The sequence below is a fragment of the Clavelina lepadiformis genome, chromosome 1, assembly GCF_947623445.1.
Source record: "Clavelina lepadiformis chromosome 1, kaClaLepa1.1, whole genome shotgun sequence".
In the NCBI taxonomy this organism is placed as follows: Eukaryota; Metazoa; Chordata; class Ascidiacea; order Aplousobranchia; family Clavelinidae; genus Clavelina; species Clavelina lepadiformis.
Window position 1 is genome coordinate 21,899,824 of NC_135240.1, and position 20,785 is coordinate 21,920,608.

At 35.8% G+C, this 20,785-nt stretch overlaps 2 protein-coding genes and 2 non-coding genes across 4 annotated transcripts; 2 read left to right on the forward strand and 2 right to left on the reverse strand.

The window, feature by feature from the left end:
* Positions 1–556: 556 nt before the first annotated feature.
* Positions 557–15,039, reverse strand: LOC143447495 (leucine--tRNA ligase, cytoplasmic-like). Its single transcript, XM_076947639.1, has 27 exons — positions 14,881–15,039; positions 14,312–14,439; positions 14,026–14,194; positions 12,244–12,346; positions 11,931–12,121; positions 11,443–11,577; positions 11,014–11,123; positions 10,735–10,846; positions 9,013–9,171; positions 8,767–8,940; positions 8,419–8,568; positions 8,079–8,233; positions 6,607–6,755; positions 6,391–6,529; positions 6,159–6,301; positions 5,624–5,751; positions 4,250–4,313; positions 3,878–4,008; positions 3,625–3,768; positions 3,394–3,534; positions 3,039–3,179; positions 2,866–2,951; positions 2,510–2,606; positions 1,646–1,780; positions 1,413–1,526; positions 1,102–1,216; positions 557–994 (listed from the first exon to the last, which is right to left on the reverse strand). Exons 1-27 carry the CDS (start codon positions 14,884–14,886, stop codon positions 783–785), a joined length of 3,531 nt encoding a protein of 1,176 aa, XP_076803754.1. The 5' UTR covers positions 14,887–15,039; the 3' UTR covers positions 557–782.
* A 1,165-nt stretch (positions 15,040–16,204) lies between these two features.
* Positions 16,205–16,276, forward strand: Trnam-cau (transfer RNA methionine (anticodon CAU)). The gene has a single exon. It is a non-coding gene; the product is annotated as a tRNA-Met (tRNA).
* Positions 16,277–16,282: 6 nt separating this feature from the next.
* On the forward strand, positions 16,283–16,354 carry Trnah-gug (transfer RNA histidin (anticodon GUG)). Its single transcript has one exon. It is a non-coding gene; the product is annotated as a tRNA-His (tRNA).
* A 436-nt stretch (positions 16,355–16,790) lies between these two features.
* Positions 16,791–19,312, reverse strand: LOC143447503 (integrator complex subunit 12-like). Its single transcript, XM_076947651.1, has 7 exons — positions 18,839–19,312; positions 18,600–18,747; positions 18,266–18,507; positions 18,136–18,202; positions 17,833–17,965; positions 17,668–17,753; positions 16,791–17,552 (listed from the first exon to the last, which is right to left on the reverse strand). The coding sequence occupies exons 1-7, from the start codon at positions 18,961–18,963 to the stop codon at positions 17,034–17,036; spliced, it is 1,320 nt and encodes a 439-aa protein (XP_076803766.1). The 5' UTR covers positions 18,964–19,312; the 3' UTR covers positions 16,791–17,033.
* Positions 19,313–20,785: the final 1,473 nt, after the last annotated feature.

The following is a 20,785-nucleotide window of genomic DNA, read 5'->3' on the forward strand; positions in this document are numbered from 1 at the left end:
TTATTAATGCTGGATTGGGATTGTTGGCGTATTAAGTACAGTACACGAATGGATTGGTTTAGAACAGGGGTGGGCAACATACGGCCCGCGACGGGATTTTGAGCGGCCCGCAGACAGTTTCCGGTCTTACATGATAATGTGGCCTGCGGTCACATTTTGCCGCAATCCCTGTATTGCGTCACTGAATAAGTCCAAGTTTGCCAACCTGAGAAAGATGGCCATGAATCTACTTGTTCTGTTGGGGTCTACATACATTTATGAGCAAACATTTTCGACCATGAACATTAATAAGACAAAGCTGCGTTCCAATCTATTCAGGAATCCGGCCCTCCAAGTACTTCATTTTCTCATATCAGGCCCGCCGACCGAAGAAGTTGCCCGCCCCTGGTTTAGAAGGTGGAGAATGCATGTTAAAGACAAAGCTGAAGAGAAATATCTTTTTGTATACAAGTACAGCCTCTGCACTTCGTTCAACGTCATAATGTCACGAGTTTGTGAATGAATTTGAGATTGCCTTGCAGATAACGTTCAAAACATCTTGCATAACCACGTGCAATTTATTAGAGTTTGGAACTGTATTTCACCGCAACCACGAAGTAGGCTATATCCGTTCACAGGTAATTCATGATACAAACAACAGCAAAATACGTTAACCAACGGAGTTAAATTTCTAAAGATTCATGTTGCAATAACCTCACTACATTGCATGACATCACCGACAATATTTAAATTCTGCCACGATGAATACACCGTATTTGCACATACAATTTACTGTATAACAATTAACCAACAATATAAGTTAATATCCTATTTATATCAACACCCTGTCCGTTGTTATCTTGCTTTACTCTAACAATTTGATTTTCGACGTCAGTTTCAAAAATTGAGTTTCCATTGAGAGGAATCTTTCCTTTAAGTGCGTTGTTAAATTCTGGAAGTTTCCTGGGTCCTGTAGTTGGGTCTTCGAACATGAGTATGTTAACATCATTCCCATCTGTTGAAATCAGTTTTATCAACATTACTGGTTACTGCTAACTCGCAGCTGCATAATTAAAACAAGGTTAGTAACATTTTCATTTCGCATGTCAACATGAATTGTACCTTTAATGAATCGATTGAGTTTTCTAATTCTTGCAATAACCTGTGGAACCTTGTCTCCATGCCTCACTGGAACTCTTACAGTGAAATGACCACTGCACGGTTGTGGGTTGATCACCTGTTATTTGAAGACATGTTGACAATGCGTTAGTAGTTTCATGTTTGTTAAGAAATCACTGAAGTTATCCGTTAGATATTATAATCGGAAAATGTTTCCCAAATAACTTTCAATTAAGTTTTGGTAAAAAATAACCTTATACAGGTTACAGTCACTTTTTACTTTTATTCTAGATAATATGCTAGACTCTACATACCATTATATCCACAGAGGGCACCGTGACAAACTCACAAAGCGGGTGACCAGGGCAGCAATCTTCTTGCACTTTCACGTTTCCTTCACTTGAAAATTTCACTTCTACCCCGTCAAGCTAGAAATAAGACATAATATGTTTCCGCTGATAAAACGATGAGTTTACGATACGATGAAAATATCAACTACTGACCATGTCAGGATTTAAATAGGTTTACAAATCTTAACACCAAGTACCTCAAGGGTGTCGGTGAGGTAAGTTGAATTGTTCTGCAAAACACTCAGCTCATCAAAGGGTGAGGTTAGAGCAAGACCTTGGTCCACACCACTCTGAGCAACGATTTCCTTGACTGATGCCACGAAAGGCATTACCTTCAACAAAAATTAATCTGGGGAAGACTTTGTCCGAATCACTTAGGTCAGCGTGGTCCAACTGCAGGCCCGCGAGCACCGAATTTTTGGCCCGCGAACTGATAATCAGCTTTGATAGTCGCTATTGTCGAGGAAGAACCTCGACCGCAGATGTCACATTGATCAGCATTTAATAGCTAAATTTTGAACTATTCTAATTTCAGTTCTAATATCAATATCACATTGTTTTTCAGTTCTAATTTCACATTTCTTCAGTTCTAATTTAAAAACATTGGCCCGCAAGATAAAAAAATTTTCTGATTTTGGCCCGCGATGAAAAGAAGTTGGACCACGCTGACTTAGGTCAACTAACATCGTAACGTTTTTATTTGTGAAGTAACTGACGCATGCTGTATTTCATAGTTCGCTTCTACAGTTTTGCCATGCAACTTATACCAACGCTAAAACGTCGAAGTATATTGAATGGAAGAAAAAACTCCAAAATATCTAATTTGTATAAAGTTGAGCCAGCAAGCATCGCTCGTCTCAAACCGTGGCCACAATGGCCAAAAAAGATTGCCTGGCCACCTTTAAAGCAGCCATATGAACTGGAAAAATTTTCCTTTTTGCATTTTGTATATAGTTTAGGTTTGAGTTAAAACGTTGCAATGTGTGTTTGATTTGCAAAAAATAATTACTAATAGTATTTGAATATCCGGATGGATTTGTTTAGAGAACTTTTTAGTTTACCTTCTTCATGTATTTTTTCAGTTGAGGACGCTCCTTTAATTTTCCTGCAATTATTTTATTTTCTGGGAAACATCCTGTACTCGGATCGAACAGAGACCTGAACATTAGCAGGTCGTATGAAAAATTTGTTGTTTCCTATTGAACTAGGGCTAAACATCATGACGTATCATAGAAGCACATATTACCCATAGATTTCTACCAGAATTTTGCTAAGTGCTGTAATATCAGATATATTCCTAATCGTTGTTTATGGTCATATATGGCTTTTGACTACTGGTTTAATTACTAGCTAAGCTAGAAATTATCCTTCATAATGAACAATATTTGTACATTTTAAATAAACTGAAATAAATTACCTTAAAATTTCCAGTGTGCTTTTTTGCCATTCTGGATAAGACTTTGCCACATACACAATGCAGTGAGTCGGTTTCGGCATAACTTTCTGCATTTGTCAGAATGAAGTCGATAAAATACTGAATATCATGAACACATAACCACAGTCAAAAATATGTTCTATGTTTGATTTCACCTTTCCTTTTCCCTGGGTAAGTCTGTTTTTCAGTCTCAATCTTAAATCGTGGGCAGTGTCCATGACAAAGTTAGATGCTTTCACAAGAACGCCATCCACTTCACCAGCTTCTGGCCACTTTGCATACATTATAGACGTGCCCTGAAAAAGTCAGTGATCATCACCGATCAGCAAAAATAATGACTGGATACAAGTTAAAAGTTTACATTGTACCACAAGGCATTTCCAGCAGTGTTTTAAAACATTGCGTAAATTACTAACCAACAACATTAATTTATATTGTTCTAAATTTATTCAGTCCAGCAATGTATTTGTTCAACCGGGTTAATGCCAGCGAGCTAAAAACGCTATGTACCTTTCCTAACAATTCCCAGACGTGTTCGCATACATGCGGACAGATGGGAGCCAGTAGAATAGTTTGTACTTCAATAAATTTCATTATAAGTTGCCTGTTCATTCCATTTATGCTCAATTCCCGATACTTGTCGCGAGCCATCTAAAATAACAACTAAATAGCTTAGAATGGCTGGGAGTAATAAAAGAAAATTGAAAACCTTTCAAAATGGTAATAGCAATTCAAAGGTACCTGAAACTCAAAAAATCCAGTCTTCAGTGCTTCTTTGTACATCATGTTGTCATAATGCTTTCTGGTTTCATTTATACCCAAACTAATCTCACTTTCAAAAACTTTGTCATTGAACGTGTTGGGTGCGCCATCCCTGAGTTCAATCTACGATAAACAGAGTTGATAAAGTTTTTTTAACTTAAAAATCATTATATATATTAAATACTCAATGACTTTAAAAGCAGAAAATATGATAACGCTAACCAGTAAATACCTCTCCATTCAGCACTTCTTTAACCCATTCAATCCATGTATACAACCTGAGTATTCCTGCATCTGCCATTTTCTCTACAAAGTTTGCATCTTCAACTGCATCACCAGCGTCAGCTAGGGCCAAACGCATGCCTGCATAAAAAAATGTTAGCTAAAATAATTGCTATAATGTCTAGAAATCAAAGCTGCAAAATCTCAGTGAACATGTATACACCCATACCAAGTGGTGACAACCTAAACCTGTTACTTAAATGATAGTATTATTTCAAAACGATTACTATAAGACAAATGAAATGTTAAATTGCTACTTACGCTCTGGTCAAATCAATGCAAAATACTAGAACAAATCCTTACTCACAAACCAAACACTTACCATCAGCTGAAAATTTGTCTAAAGCATCTGACAGAGTAAGAAAGTTGCCAGTAGATTTTGACATCTACAAAGAAAGAGCATGCTTGAAAATGTAATCGAAAGCACTAGTGAGAAGTGCTTTAGTCAAACAGCGTTTAAAATCTAAGTGCCTATTCAGCATTAACTACAAGGATTCCTATGAAGGCCAGCGTGTTGATTACGTACAATAGCTTCCAATTTTGCACTACCACAAAAGGCACAAAGTTATAACTTCATTGATAAAGAAATTCCACCAGCAAGATGTAGGTAATGTAAACAAGATGAATTGATAACATGAACCTTAGCATTACAGAATAGGCTGTCACTATTTCAATGGAAGAAATCATGCGTTTGAAGCTACTGTATTTTTCACAGTTTCTTGTTATAACACAGTGACCTAAACCTAACTTCTAATCAAAAATCTAATTCCCATAAAACCTTAAATAGCTAAAACCAAATTTTTTGCATGATGCCCATTCTCCTAAGTCAGGGGTCGGCAACCTTTTGCACTTAAAGAGCCATTTTAACCGATATTCCACAAAATAAAAATCACTGGGAGCCGCAAAACTATTTTCACAATAAAACGAAAACGACACTCTGTAACAAAACTGTCATGTGTCGCATTTATAAAAGCAGTTAATTCAGTAAGATTTAATTAATGTGATTACTATAATGTGCTCAGTGAGATAAAGACGCGAGTGTTCTTCTGTTTGTTTCTACTGTAGCAATAAAATTAATAAGAGCCGCATCAGAAGGATGAAAGAGCCGCATGCGGCTCCGGAGCCGCAGGTTGCCGACCCCTGTCCTAAGTCCTAACGACCTAACCTAACTACCTATCTTTAACAACAGGCTGCGTGACCTACACACGGTGAAATAGTCACTTCGTACAGAATATTGTTCAGTACGTTTACTATGCACAATGATTGTACTGACTGTTATTAAAACTAAGTTAGTTTACAAGCCACAAAAACGTCTTGGCAAGTAAAGTACAAGTATTCCATAACAATTTGAAATATAGATTTTGTTTTGTTTGCATTTAACTTATAAAATTATAAATAGTTAACATTTTGATATTAATAATTATGTAATCGTGGCAAAATTGCCAAAAGAACATAAAAGTAAAATGCCCTGGGCATGAATGCGCGTGGAACTTTCATGACTTTGTTTGTAGCCGGCAGCCGTTACAGGCACCTTAACTGCAAATTACTAGGCTAACCTGGTAAATAAAGCATATAAAAATTTAGAGCGACCAAGCCGGAGAGTACTCACTTTAAATAATCAACAACAAAAAAACAAAAGTTGCTCTGACAATTGTACATTAGCAAAATCAACAGTAAAGCAGGATCGCATTTTTACCTTTTCAGAATTGAGAAGCAAATGTCCATTGGCACGAACAGCCCTTGGCCACATGTCTTTTTCATTTGGCCACAAAGCACAGTGGTTGTAAAGAAAATATGTCAAATGATTTGGAACCAAGTCTTTTCCTACACAATGAATCACAGAAAATACTTAGTCAGTTAACTTGCATTTAATCTTACGATAGATTTGTAATGCGAAACAGAGATGACACTGATTTGACTGCTCAAATTAGCTTAATCAATCGCATAATTCTGGAATATAGCCTATCAGTTGTATTAAATACAAATTAAATTATAAAATAATTGGTGGGTATCACATGTATCTCCAACAAGAAAAGTTCTCTGATTTATATTTAAAGTATAATGAATACGCTCTTTGGAGACAAATGACCAATATACGAAAGACAGCTGTCATAACTTATAAAACACGTTTGGTATTTCCTACTCATCTAACAATCACGCACTTGAAGCATAATAAAATCCAAAAATATCGGACAGTTTAAATTTCTTATAGTAAAGTGTTCATTTCTTACCTGAAGTTGTCAAATCAAGTGGATACCAATGCCTAACTTCATTTCTTAACTTATCAAGGGCAGCTTTTGGAATATCAGTTTTTGGGAAAGGTACATCTTTGTAAAAGATGTAATCCCACACTTCTCTTGTCATTTGCTCTGGTCTGTATTAAAAAGGTGTTTTGGGTAAAAGCATACGACTCCTCTGCAAACTCTTAAACCACATTTTACACTAAAAATGCAGACTTATTACAGAATTCCAAAAGCATTCCCTTTCGATCCATCAAACACTCCTTCTTGCAAGATATGCGATGCAGTGTAATAGGCCATGTATATTGTGGAGTCTGAAAGTGACTCGATAAGCCACTGCTTATCCCAAGGAAGACGAGTTCCTAGAATAAAATTCAATTTATTCCAATTAAAAGAAATGCAATTAAGGACAAAGTCAAATACAGCTGAACTTGAATACCTAGGCCATATGTCCTAGAGCAGGCGTGCTCCTTCAACCAATCCAGTGTAGCTTCGAAATTTCTCCTGGTTTCATCTCCATAAGTGTTAAGTTGCTTAAGGGCTGCAGTTGCTTTTGCCTTCCATTCTTTTTCACCATAATCAAGGTACCTACACAAATACATTTAACAAATAGAACATAATTGATAATATTTGGGTGATCCAGGCAGCATTGTTGAAGCATATGAAATAAATTCATTGACATTTGATTCATCATAATAATTTTTAAATTGAGTAAATTGATAAAAACCCGATGATATTGGCCTTAATTTTATACAACCTTTAACTTCAGCTCTACGTATGCAAACAGGTTGTCCATTTGGGGAAAATTTCAAAGTCAATACAACTACCTAATAGTTCCGAAGAATTGTTTTTATTTATGAAACATACAAAATTAAAAGTGTTTGTTGTTTTTAAAGCAAAATACAAAATTTAAGCTGTAAGGTGGTTTTAAACCAAACATAAATCAGTGATAAGCTTAATGTTACTTTCAGGCCTTCGTTTAGTGTGGGCTAGGGTGCATATCTATGTAACAACATGGCTACTGAGTTTCACACTTATTTTTCCTTGTTTTCCTCAAGTAACAATCAATTATTTTTCAAACAGAATTAATTTCCTCGTACGATCGTGAAAAAAAAAGAACTACGACAAGGGGATGGCAGTGCAGGACTTGTTGGTGAACCCAGTCCAAACTAGGGTTGGAAATTAAGCAGATTTTCTTTAGATGTTAGCCAAATGGCAATATCTGTTAGCTGCCATATTTTCTAATTATCATGTACTGTTGTTAATTGTAAGCAAAACTACTTTTTATTCTGAAAACTAAGGGTAAAAATTATTGCATTAACAAAATATGTCATGCTACAGTGCTAAACTCCAAAAAGCTCATTGTAAAATAGCATTGAGATGATAAATGGAGCAGTACATTTTGTTGGGTCACTTGACTACCAAAAATCTTACTCCTACAGGTAAATTTTTGGTTAATGGCTAACAAATTTCATAGTCGTTTGATGGCTAATCAATTCTCAGACAAGTTTCAGTTCACAAATTTTTCAGTCCTAACCCAAATCCCAAAGTGATATACATCACTGACATGCGACACAATTAAAAAAAGGTGGACATAATTTGCAATAAGTGTGCTCTTATATTCGAAGGAAAAATGCCCAAAAGAAAGCAGAGGATATGGTAACAAAAATTTCACATATACAAAACAGATTTGCTTGTTCGTTTTTACTGCATACTTGGTTCAGTGACTAGCATGCATTGTTGGATTGCAGATTTAATTGTCCATGTTTGAAATTAAATAATAGACAAAAGTTTAAAATACCACAGCATTTGGGTGAGGACTTTGCTATGTATATTGTATAGGCTGGTCACAGTTGCCTTTGACTTCGCATAACAGTTTATGATCACAATATTGTATAACAACACAATTACCATTGATCACAGAGGGCAACAACACACTCATCCGCAGACCGAGACATTACTTTCTTTTCAGGTTCCATGTACAGAACTGCATCGCCATTTTTGACCATTTTTTGTTGAATAATCTTTTTCACATCTTGTACTCTTTGACCAGCATACTCTTCAACCTTTACCACATAACAATAAGAAGAAATAAGAAGTTTTGTTAATGACATAGTTCAGCAGTGCAACTACGATTAAGCTGGATGCATATGACTTTATGAAAAGTTGTTACTCCAACAAAAGACAGCATATTTAATACAATGTATTTATTGTGGTTTTACTAGGCAGTCAAATAATATCAAGAACTCACGATCATTGTGCCCTCATAGAACCCTTTTAAGTAGACTAATTCTTTGGCTTCCGTCAACTTTTCTGTATCATTCTGGCTCTGAATATTAAGCTTTTCATAAGTAGTAACTGCAGCAAGTGAACCAATTTCAGGAATGTCAATAATAGGAATCTAAGGAAAGAACAATATGATGAATATTCTCAAATAGATGGCTGATATATGATACTTTATCAGACAGACAATTGTTTGCCTGGAGATGTTTTAAGTAAGATTACTAATATTTGTTTTTTATAGATGTATTTTGTTTATAAATGTTGCTTAAAATTTCAAACACACAAAACAATCGACAAAGACATGATTGGTCCTCACTGGATTATATGGTAGGACCATTTCATCAGAAATAGAATATTTGCTGCGAAATGGTGGTTTCTTCTTCAAATCACATAAGGCAGCGTAGTCATCGGGAGAATCTGATGGAACGCTGGTTACCACACCAGTTCCTTTGTCTTCTTTAATGGTTAGCATTGGAAGAGTGTAAATGACCTTAATTTGAAACAGTTAATAAATTCTTACCGTCATAGGTCCAGAAAAATAACAAACTCGTTTGATAGCTACCTCATATGAAGTCAGTGGAGCTTTTAATGGTTTCCCCATGATATCCTGCCCAATAAATTCAGCAACGACATCCACATGCCCTTGTTGTGCTGTCATTTCCTGGTAAGCCATGTTCCTAGCAGCTCTCCTAGTACTCACAAAGATCTCACCTGTCGCCATCTATATATTAAGTTTGTTTCTTTTTAGTGAGAGACAAGTGCCAGTGACTGACTGAAGAGTAGTTGTAAGCAACCAAGTCAATATTTCGTGAGCCAAGGCGACATTGGTTGACTCATAAAATTTGCTGATGCCATAGTAGGGCTAGGTACTGCGTCAACTTGGTTCCATTAGCCATGCTTTCACAAAATTGTCCCTGTTTTTAATTTATTGCAAAACTATCTCGTTTGTACAAGGAATCTAGGATCACTGTTTGTTTTTCCAGGACAGTCAGCAAAACTTGAATCAAGTGAAGTTATTTCAGACCAATGACTAAAAGTCATTACAAGACTCGCTGTACGAAAAGTGAAACGTGATTGTGACCTATCAGTGCACTCCTGGCTGTCTCATTTGGCTGAAAACTGATAGATTGGAAAACATTGAAACAATGCACTTAAAGTGAGGGGCAAGTCCAAAAACAAGTTGATCTTACATGAAAATACAGTACTTACTAAATATTCTGGTAAAATATTTTTGAAAAATAATTCTTGGTTAGGTAATTATAAGCAAAAGAAAATCGCAAAATTAGCCTTAATTGTGACTTAGATCAAGGATCTTGTAATGTCCTAGGCAATCACAGACAACATTTGCAAATTCATAAATTTAGCAATACCTCCTGTATATCACATATCTATCGGTTACAAATTGCTCTAACTACCAATAGTGTGATAGGTGACAGTCTAGCCCTATAGCCAGGGTTGCCATCAGTCTCAACTCAAAAATAAGGACGACTAGAAAACGAACGAGGAATACCACCTTAAACAGTGTACAACAAGAGAAAGCAACCAATGTTCCTAAAAAAAAAAAAAAAACGAGACACTATCTGCATTTCATAATTTTGGTATCTCTTTGGTACAAAATGGTATCGTAAGATGACAAAATGCCCAAAATAAGGACAAAAGTGCCCACCTCCGCCCTAAAAATAAGGACGAAAGTGAAAATAAGGACATTTCTTAGAAATAAGGACAAACATATTTTCTAAGACACGGACCTTTAAAATAAGGACAAATCTTATAAATAAGGACGGTATGGCAACCCTGCCTATAGCCTAACCACGGCAACCAGTACGGTACTGGTTGTTTGACGAGTAGCCTATGCAGTCCAAAGGATAACGTAACTTCACGGATGCAAATGATTGGGGTACCATATTTTTCATGTCTAAAACAATCGTAATTTATTCAGTTGCAAGCATTACACTGCTAAATTCTTCACATGACGCCTAATTGGACATAGGTTAAACTCCTATGACTTACACTTCTGACTACAGTGCTAGGAAAGCAACAGCAGTAGCATGTTGTCAAGCAACTTGTCTATCTATTACATAAGAAGAGCCTTGATTTACGTCGCAATGAAGACCAAAAACTGAGACTTTTTGTAATTTTCTTTTGTTGTTAAATACTTAAACATAAATTATTTTTCAAAAATATTTTACTAAAACGTTCAGTTAATAGCGTTCTTTCATATAAGATCAACTTGTTTTTGGACTTTTTGGACAACTCTTTTTTAAACAAAATAAGAAAACAGTACCTTATACGCAATTAATGGAATATTAGGATGTATCCAGCAGTTGGTTTGTCCAAACATGGTTTCTGGCCTCAGGGTGGCAGCAACAAGAAAAATCTTTTGATCCGTCAAAAACCTGCAAATTATAGTTTTTGCAAGTCAGTTCACTTTAGATATACATTGTACGGGATTTTATCAAAACAGAGTTCTTTGTACGATGGTTTAGGTTTAGGACAGTGACCATGCACGAATATGAATAACTATCTACCAGTGAAGAAATAAAAATTAAGCACAGAAAATTACTTGAGCTTCTCTGGGTAGGGTTCAAGTAATTGCATTTTGATCAGAGTGTATTCCTGCCCACCTACACCTTCACCTGATTGCCTGTCATGATCCATGCAAGGCTGATTGTCCTGTATTTAAATATATACTTGGTTTAAAAAATAAAATCAAGAGCATGGCATGAAAAGCTGCAATATTAGTGGTTATACAAGACAGGTGGGCACCAAAATTGCATAATAACATCTATATATATGCCCATGCAATGTGTGCAGCAAACATCAAAACACTCACGAGTCCGGAGATTCACTGGAATGTAGCTAACTACTTCAGCATTGTGGGCAATATTATTCCAATGGCAGGTTTATAAGGTTACAATTAAGCAAACTGTCGATGTAAAAAATTAAGACTGGTGCACATGAGAATTTACATAATCTGACCATGAAAACCTACTTTTGGAGAAAATATTGTGTAGCGTTTTCCGAATTTAACTTTCCCGCGATCTTTTAAAGTGAGAAATTGCCATCGTACAAAGGAGTCATAGTATGGACTGGCATCAGTTGTGTAAAATGACCTCCTCCAGTCAACCTACATATAAAATGCACAAAAATACGATACTGGCTGATCAATTATTTGTTTAACTAGAAAAAAAACTTGTAAAAATGACGGCAAATAAAAAATAGCTTTAAGAGCAAAAATGTGTAAAATTTCACTGAAACCTATGAATATTCACAAGACGTGCATTTAACAAAACATGTAACTTGGAGTTATTTGCATTGTTTTGTTTTTTGAAATTTTATTTGAGCTGATTTTGTATTCAAAGCAATATTTTAAAATTTAGGGCAGGTTTGTTTGCTAATATTTAAATTCAATATCAATAAATACTAAAACCAAAGTAAAGAATGAAGAAAGATGGTCACTGTAGATTTCTTCTAGCTCACCTTTACACCCATTCGCTGAAGATCTATCTTAGCAAGAGGAGGAAAATATTCCAACCAATATTCTTCATTAGCAAAGTTTTGTATCTCATCATCCTTAAGCCCAAGAGATTGCATAATCTGCCACTGGTATTTCATTGTACCAGACTTGGCTGAAGCTTTTGCTTTTTTACTTTTTGATTTATCTTTGATAACTTTAAAGATAAACATCACAACGATCAATTTCAAAAATGCTCATACACCACACTTATTACATAGTTTCCTATTTCCTATATTTCTATTTTATTAATGCGGTTGAATGGCACAGATTACAAACCTGGGCCTTCATTTTTGCTTGCATCTTCAACTTGTTCGACCTCTGGAAATTGTGGGGGAAATCCATACTCAGCTAGCTCTCTTTTTAATTTATCAGCACATGCCTTGAAAATGTCGAAAGATGTAAAATTAACCACAGCTGCCTATTCTTAGTATGATTCATGCACTTTATTTTTATCAAAGACACATATATACACAGTACATACAGTGGAAGCTGCTTAACTCAACGTTGCTTAATTCACAATTTTTTATATTTTTTTAACAAAACACCAAACTATTTTCAGTACAACGCGTATTAAAATACCTACAAACAGTATACGTTAACGCAAATATCATAATTTATTTAATAAAAAATGAGAAGATATAAGTTTCAAGCTGCATCAGTCGTCAACAGAGTTTGAGTTAGAATAGTGTAAAATCTATGACAATATTTTCATATAAAATTAATAATAATTACTTACATTTTTAGTAATATTTACAACTTTATACATTAAAATTTTAGTTAACTCAAAATTTTTGTCAGCTTCAGGACCTTAACATCTTTATCTTGAAAATAATCCAAACCTGACTTGTCATGTCATAAAAATGTACTCACTTTATTTCATAGATATTAATGGTTCATAGTTTTTGATGCAATGGAGTTAACAAAATGTCAGCAGAGTGCTCAATGGTCAGCCTCGTTTTGAAGCTATTTTTCATTAAGTTATTAAGTTTGGAATGAACCTGAGGTAATTTAATTCGTCTCTTCACCTTGGAGTTTTACTGTACATATATTGATGGTGGTACTAGCAATATTTGTTGACAATGCTGGATCACATATCATAACACATGCTGTTATGTTCCAAATAAATGTAAGTATCATATAATAGTTGGTTTAGCACCCTTTGAGTGATCAGTTTTTAGCATTCCCGAATCCCAATCCCTCTTTCTGTACAATTGTATATGCTTAATTGGACCATCACGATGCTTAAATAGACCATCCACTGCCTTTGGTTAACATTTGTCTGGTGTTTATACATTAGTTTCATCCTAGGTCTAAAATGTGACATGAGGCATTAAAATTTGGCTGAAGCAAGGTAGCTTACTATGTTCTTGCCAAGCCATTCTGAAATAAAGTAGACTATGTGAGAACAAATGCTTGATCACATGTTAAATCAGTGGTTATTTACATAAAATTAACCATGATGCAGCACCGAATACAGTATGGTATAATGAACGGATGTTTTTAGCGCTGAAAAAAAATGGAGGCAAGTGGAATAGATCAGACAGTTAAAACAAGATTTTATACTTCGCGCTCAATTGAAACAATTTGCCTTGGTCCTGATGTGGTCCGATTAAATAGGGTCGATTGTACTAACACTTCTGTGGAGTGTTTTATTTGTAATATTTCAATGATAAAATGGAGCATTGGAGTGATATGACAGGCACTTGCTTGTCACATTTCACTTGATGGATAAAAGCTGGACTTATAGGTGTTCGATTTGTTCATATATAGCCATATTTAACATAAAATGATTTAACAGCTTGAAGGAGAAATGTTTTGCTATGTTGCGGTTTTCTAGGCCCTGCTTCTAAAAAGCCTTTCCGTTTTGTGACTCAGGGACTGAGTAAGTTAGGCATACATAGGTACAGGCTGTATATATGTACCTACATGTGACTCAGTATTGCCAAAAATGGTCACAGTCCTGCCATCAATTAGACGCAGAAAACAAAAATGTTTTGACAAAAATTAGTTAACATTAAAAAGCAATATTTTACAACGGCATGCATTTCCACCACCAACCTTTATAGGCATTCCTGTACAGTGAAATGCAAATGGAAACAAACACTGCTTGCCCATCAACCTTTCATACCCAACAGCAAATTCCAACTTAGACAGGGAAAATGTGTGACCCAAATGAAGACGACCGTTCATGTATGGGTAAGGGAAGGAAACAAAGTATTTTGGTTTTCTATTGCAAGATTAAATACATATGTTATTATAATTGTTATAATAAATCAAACACTTTTTAAAACTGCAGCTCTAGATATAAGCTACTGTAATACATTGAGAGCAGGTTTTTATTTACGTGTTTGCAGCATCAGATGGTGGAGCATCCTCTTCAAATATTTTCAGATCATCCCATTTCTTCTGAGCTTCGGCTTCAATCTTCCTTAAGAAGTTGAGCTTAAACGTTCCTTTTCGCTGAACACTTTCCTAGGTAGAGAAACGAGAGACTGTATAATGTTTTAACAAGTATATATACACCATCTAAACCAGTATTTTCCAAAGTGGGTAGTGAGCAGTTTAGGGCAGATGTGGTCAGTCAGCTACCAACAGAAGTAAGTGAAAACATATTAACAAGTTTGAACAAGCTAAACATTCAAGATGAATGGATCTGCTGGCAAGTGATGTGACATGGGTTATGAAGAATGATGAATGAATATTATTGTGATTACAAGATGGAGAAAATTCAACATATCTTGCAACTGCTATATGCTTGCTTTCTATTAGTTTATAGTCATTTATTTGTGGATTTATTCGTGAGTGTATTTCAAAAACTGCAAGGTTAGAAGCATTGCACTGATCTATGGCAAATAAGAATGACGCAAACTGCATTTTTGCCCTGTTTATATTCTGGTATGTGCAACAACTTACCGACATGTTTTTTGCTGGAAGTCAATTCAACAGATTCACGGCATAAAAAACTGGAAAACTATGGAAAAGTTCACCTAAAATACTTGGAAGTATGTATAGGCATCACACTTCTGCAAATTGAACAACAATAATCAGACTTCTACTACAGTAGGTTAACTACTAATTATAACTAATGTAACTTTTCTAACAAACTGTATGTCACTGCAAACTTTTAAATTGTAGCCTACCGCCACACGTTAAGATTAGTTCAGATTCCCTACAACTGATTTCAAATTTTGGTAATTTGAAGTCACTTGAGCGATGGCTTACAAGATTCGCAGCAGAATGAAAAATGGTTGGATATTATAACTAACCTATAATAAGAATGTCGAAGTGACTATTTCACCGTATGTAGGTCACGCAACCCATAGTTAAAGATAGGCGGCTAGGTTCTAAGGAGAATGGCTTTGCAATAAGTTGAATTTAGCTATTAAAGGTTTTATTAGAGTTAGATTAGAAGGTAGATTTAGGTTACTAATTACTATGTTTTTATATTTTAAAGTTAGGTTAAGAAGAAACAGTGAAAAATAGCTTCGAACGCATGATTTTTTTCCGGTGAAATAGTGACAGCCTAAGAATATTCCACTGCCGTTGCACAACCACAGTATGCATTTCCATACTTCTCTAATAGTGACGTCATTCGCTTGTGCACTTGACCCATTTTTTTTGGACGTAAGGCTGTCACTACCAGTCGGAACGGTATTTCACCAGAAAATATCGTACGTTCGAAGCTACAGTATGATACGGTACTTTTCATAAATATAACTTGTTTATTAAACTGTGTTATTTATTTATCTATTTGAATGGCGAAATATATTCTCTCTCTATTTTCACAATTTCTTGTTGACTTAATTAAACTTTTTTATCATCTCCTTGCGGTAAAATACCGTAGTAACTTTCTTCTCTTCTAAAATATGTTTTAACCATCGCTCTCTGTAGTCTCACATCAACATAAGCCTAGCGAAAAAATTAAATAAAATCTGACGATGCAATAGGCCTAAGCAGACAGACTGGTTTGTACAGTAAACCATACCAGCGTAATTAATTGCTGTTATATCGATGGCAGCCACGAAAATTTCAATGACGCAACCTCTTCGTAAAACAAAAGGCATGGGTACCAGTGGAGATACACAATCCTAATCTCAATACATACAAAAAAGTTTTCTGACGTTTGCTCACACGAGGGCGCAAGGACAAAAAAGAAAACACGCATGGTCTTTTTTTCGCACACTCGCCTTTTCTCTAGCTTGAGTATAAGAATCAGATATGACACGATACAAGACTCAGCAGAGTGGCGCAGCGGAAGCGTGCTGGGCCCATAACCCAGAGGTCGATGGATCGAAACCATCCTCTGCTACATAACGCTGTGATCGTATAGTGGTTAGTACTCCACGTTGTGGCCGTGGCAACCCTGGTTCGAATCCAGGTCACAGCACTCCTTTTCCATTTTTTTAGAATTATTGAGTTGCAATAGGCCAATGTACGACTTGCCATCATTTTAGCAGGGTAACTGTCTGGGGTCCAGGGGAATTAAACCAGATCTTGCTTACATGTTAAAATTGGTGCTTATAGCCACTGTACTGCATCCTGACCCAGTGGCGTAACTTAAGTATTATTTAATACGAAAATAAAATGTTACCATTTACACAAACATTATTACTACTCGCAGGACCACCCAAATTCAGTGGGTGTTAATTTGTGGCCAAGCTATTGCAAAGTTTCAAACAATTAAAATTATGAGAATACATTTGAAAAATAGTAACTGAAAAGGACCCTTCATACGTTTGCTAACAATGAAAGCCAGCGTCTTTTTGGATCAATTTTTCAGATCCCTGGAGAGTGATTCTTCAGACAACAGACCTACACATGAGCCTATTATTCAACACAGAATGTATTTTAAAAATGAAGTGCAATTTCATCTTGTGAACTGCATGTGCAGACTGTAAGCACATAAACAGACAAGGTCATAAATTCTCATTCTCTGTTCTCGACAGCACTGGCTCAACTTCACCAACACAACCTTTCTTCATTGCAAAGCTCCTTGATGGAAGAGCTCGCCATTTTGGTGTACCTCGATAGACTCAGTTGCAGCATACCCACAGTAGGTAGTTTTGTTATACCCGCGTTCGTTTTTGCAACATTTTGGCGTCGGCTTTCTTTTTTACCATCTGCAGCTTTTTTTCAGCTGTTTCTTGTGTTGTTGATTTTTTCCCAGTTGTGGCTGATGCTTTGGGAAAAGGAGCTGTTTTGTTAGATGCTGAATTGGGTAAACTGGTAGATTTCGGTTTTGAAGGAATATTGCTGCCTGGAGTACTTAGCCAAGAGGAATTTGATAAAGATAAATGTTTTGCGCTATTGTTAACAACATTAGCCTTATGAGAGGTTGATTTGGGCTTGTCAGCAGGCGCTTTTGAAGCACAAAGTGCTTCTGCCCAAGCATCTGAAGTTTTAAGGTGATTTTTCAATACTTTAGATTTATCTTTTGGTCCAGGTATTGAGGTTTCATGTTTCACTTGTAACAACTTGGGCAATTGTTCATCAGCTGTTTTCTGAAAACCAGTTATTGGCTTTCCACTAAGAACAGCCCAGCCAGACATTGAACCTGCTCCGTTGTTGGCAGAGGTGACCGTAGCCTAAGAAAAATTATACAACTTTATCAACGCTTCTAGCTTTAAGTTCTTAAACATATCAATATTAAAACATTTAAAAATACACATTAAAGAAATATGTAAAATCATGTACATCTACCTTAATTTCGGTTCGCTTAAAGGGCATTATAGAGTTCTTTGACTTCAAGTCAGTTGGTTTGTCACGAAACAAATCTATGGAACTTGCTGAAAGCACAAAAATGAAAATTACCACAGTGCTACGCATCGTATGTAAACACAAAAGAACTAAATTCAATCTAATTACCTAATGTTATGTGAGGTGATTTAACAAAATTTTGTTTTGCTTGTTTTTTCATATTTCGCTTGCATCGTGTACAGTACCAGATGCATCGGGGATCATTTATATCTTGATCACTAATTTGAGGCTGATGGCATTCCTGTAGATAGCATTATCGACATTACTTCAAAATTAAATTATAGCATGTTTCTACTGTCAAATCTTGTAGAGCAGTCGTTAAGCGTTGTTCAAAAATGTTACTAAGACTACCTAAAATAACAAATTTCAATTATAACTGTTGCGTTGAACTGTTGACCACTAATAACATACCTGATGGTAAAGGTTGTGGCATTCTTGACATTCTGCCAACTGATTTCCAGTACCAACAGACATATCCCTTTGGTAAAAAAATAGGTTATCAATGTAAAATATATGTCTGACAACAGGGTTGTGAACTTACTTGCAAATAGCACATGCAAGGCCTTCCATCTCAAGTTCAAATTCGTTGGCCGACAATGTTGTTTGTGGTGACACCTTTCCGTAAGCACCATTAGTAAACACGAGATCATGAGCTGGAGAACCATGTTTTGAAGAGGGCTGACTTCCACCAGAGGTAGATGAAGAAAGGCCACTTGTAGGTGAAGGAGAGTCAAGGTGTGGTTTTTTTGCATCATGATTAAGCTCTTCTAGTTCTTTATGAAGCTAGATACAATATTTAACCATTAGAAATTTCTAATTTAGTCAAGTAGTTTGGTATACAGTAATAGGACAGCAACTTATCATTATCATTTCACCTTGTCATACTGTCGTTTTACAACACTTTCTTTGTCTTTTTTTCTCTGTTCAGCGTTAGAACTGAGGGGTTTGGGGATAAGTTTGGGAAGTTGCTTCCCAGCTTTCAATATAAGATTGGACTTCTCCACATCCCTACTGCTATGAGGTCTAAACATATGATAAAAGTAAACATGCTATGCCTTAAACACCAAGCTGGTAAGAGAACCTTTACAGAAACTAATTACACATATCTGGACACCTCTTAGAATTTTCCACATTATCGTCTAACATCTTCTTTAACTTCTCAGCAGCATCTTGGCTCCTTGAATGAAAGATACCAAGTGCTTTCATGAGTATTGGGTCTAATTCAATTTGAGCAGCCATCCTCAGTTTATTCACAATAATGTTTTAAATCCATCAGCACATGAATTCAGTTTCTAAAAAATGTAACTTTAGTGTTCTGAGTTAACCTATACAAAATTACAATCATACCTAAAAGCAGATTTTTTGAACAGGTTTAGTCTAGCATAGACTACCACACTCTGACAGTTCAAAAACCAAACATTCGTATGAGAAACTTAATCCGCAGCTTTCTACCTGCAAAACCGTAGAGTCGTTAGCGCCCCCTGATACAAACACATTACATACAACGCCCCAAAATATGCAAAAAAGCTGACCAATCAGCAAGATAAAATCCTTTCCTAACACTGACCAAAAGAACGACCTCCCTCCACTAATACACCTACTAACTAATATTGCCCCTTCTTCTTTTGAAACGAACAACAGACACGCAACACAAAAAGAAAAACTGCGACTGGTTTTGATCAATTTATTGTAACACTAGGGACTTCCCCTGTCTCCAACTTTTTTTCAGAAAAAAGAATGAGAGAGTCAGCTGGGTTTTGTGATTTTTGTGTGAACAAATAAGGCATTGTATTTAGCAACAATATTTATTCTATTTAAACTATGCGAAATCAAAAATGCACAAAATTAACTATAAAGCGTACAGAGTTGCTTAAACAAATCTTTGCTTACAAAAATCTTACTTACTTTTGTAACTAAGTTTACCAAAAACATTTTTAGTCGCTAAATGTCACTACAGAGGTACGTGCGGTCGGGTTTGCAGCAGCGAGAAATGAGAAAAAAGAGACTGCGTTGGCTTGAGTGCTTCCAGCTTCGGGTTATATCCGGTTACAAAGTTTTGTTATGTCAACGGTCAAACCAGCAAAGACTCTACATAAAATTCTGTTAAAATTTCACGTAACGCTTAAATATTTAAAAAAAAATTGCTTCATAAAGTGTTTTAAATGTTTATTGCCTTGAAGAATTCATAGTGTGTTCAATTCGTGATATTACTATAAGAATTTAACAACAATTTGTAGTTTTTGATGTTAGATTTCTATGCTTGGACGTGCTTTTCCAGGTAGAGCATTTTTATCATCCGTTAAAATAAGAAAGAGTGGGTTCCTTCTTCCAAATTGTGGAAAATAGTTCAATCAAGCTTGCCGACTAAAGGTTCGAAACCACTCGAGCATGATCATTTTCTCTTCCGTATTGTAATGGGTGATATAAAGGTTCCAGCACTATTCTACTCTAGTATCTAATCATAGAAATCTTACATATGATACTATGTCATAGATATAACATAAGCACTGTGTTTATATCGTATCTATGTATTATCATAGACTAGTATACAATATACGATACCAGAGGTGGGGAGTCGGTACTTTAAAGGTACCGTTGGTAACGGTACCGGTACTTGGAAAAAAGGTATTCGGTACTATTTCAAAAAAGTAGTTCGGTATTTTGCCGGGACTCGGCACCGGTACTTTTTGTACAACGGATCCTGTTGCAAGTGGAATTTTTGCCAATATTATGACCCCGATAAAGGTTACTTCAGGTCCAAAAATATGTAAACTCCCTCTTTGAAACTTTATTAGATATTTTTAGATTAAAAAATAAAAAACAAAGCGCTAAAATTGGCACTACGAGAGGTGTATTAAAAGTAATGAGCCACCAAGAAAGTAGGCCTATACAACAAAAACAACTTTGAGAGCTTTTATTTTTCAACATAATCTCTGAATAGAGAAACACACTTGCTCCACCACACGTGCCTTTATCCCTCTTGAAAAGAACTCCCCACTTTGGGAGTTCAGGAACTCTTCCACTGCTTTCGTGACTTCCGTATCATTGGCAAGACGTCGGC

Bases quoted from the DNA above. Each gene is read 5' to 3' on its own strand.
- LOC143447495 (XM_076947639.1), bottom strand. The intron at 6,302-6,390 runs GTAATAAGTCTG...TTTTTAATACAG, and splicing joins GGGAATGCTTTTGGAATTCT to ACCAGAGCAAATGACAAGAG. The intron at 3,769-3,877 runs GTATTTACTGGT...TGTTTATCGTAG, and splicing joins AAGAAGTGCTGAATGGAGAG to ATTGAACTCAGGGATGGCGC.
- LOC143447503 (XM_076947651.1), bottom strand. From the start codon at position 18,963: ATGGCTGCTCAAATTGAATTAGACCCAATACTCATGAAAGCACTTGGT. The intron at 18,748-18,838 runs GTGTCCAGATAT...TCATATGTTTAG, and splicing joins AATGTGGAAAATTCTAAGAG to ACCTCATAGCAGTAGGGATG. The intron at 17,966-18,135 runs GTATGTTATTAG...TGCTATCTACAG, and splicing joins GCCACAACCTTTACCATCAG to GAATGCCATCAGCCTCAAAT.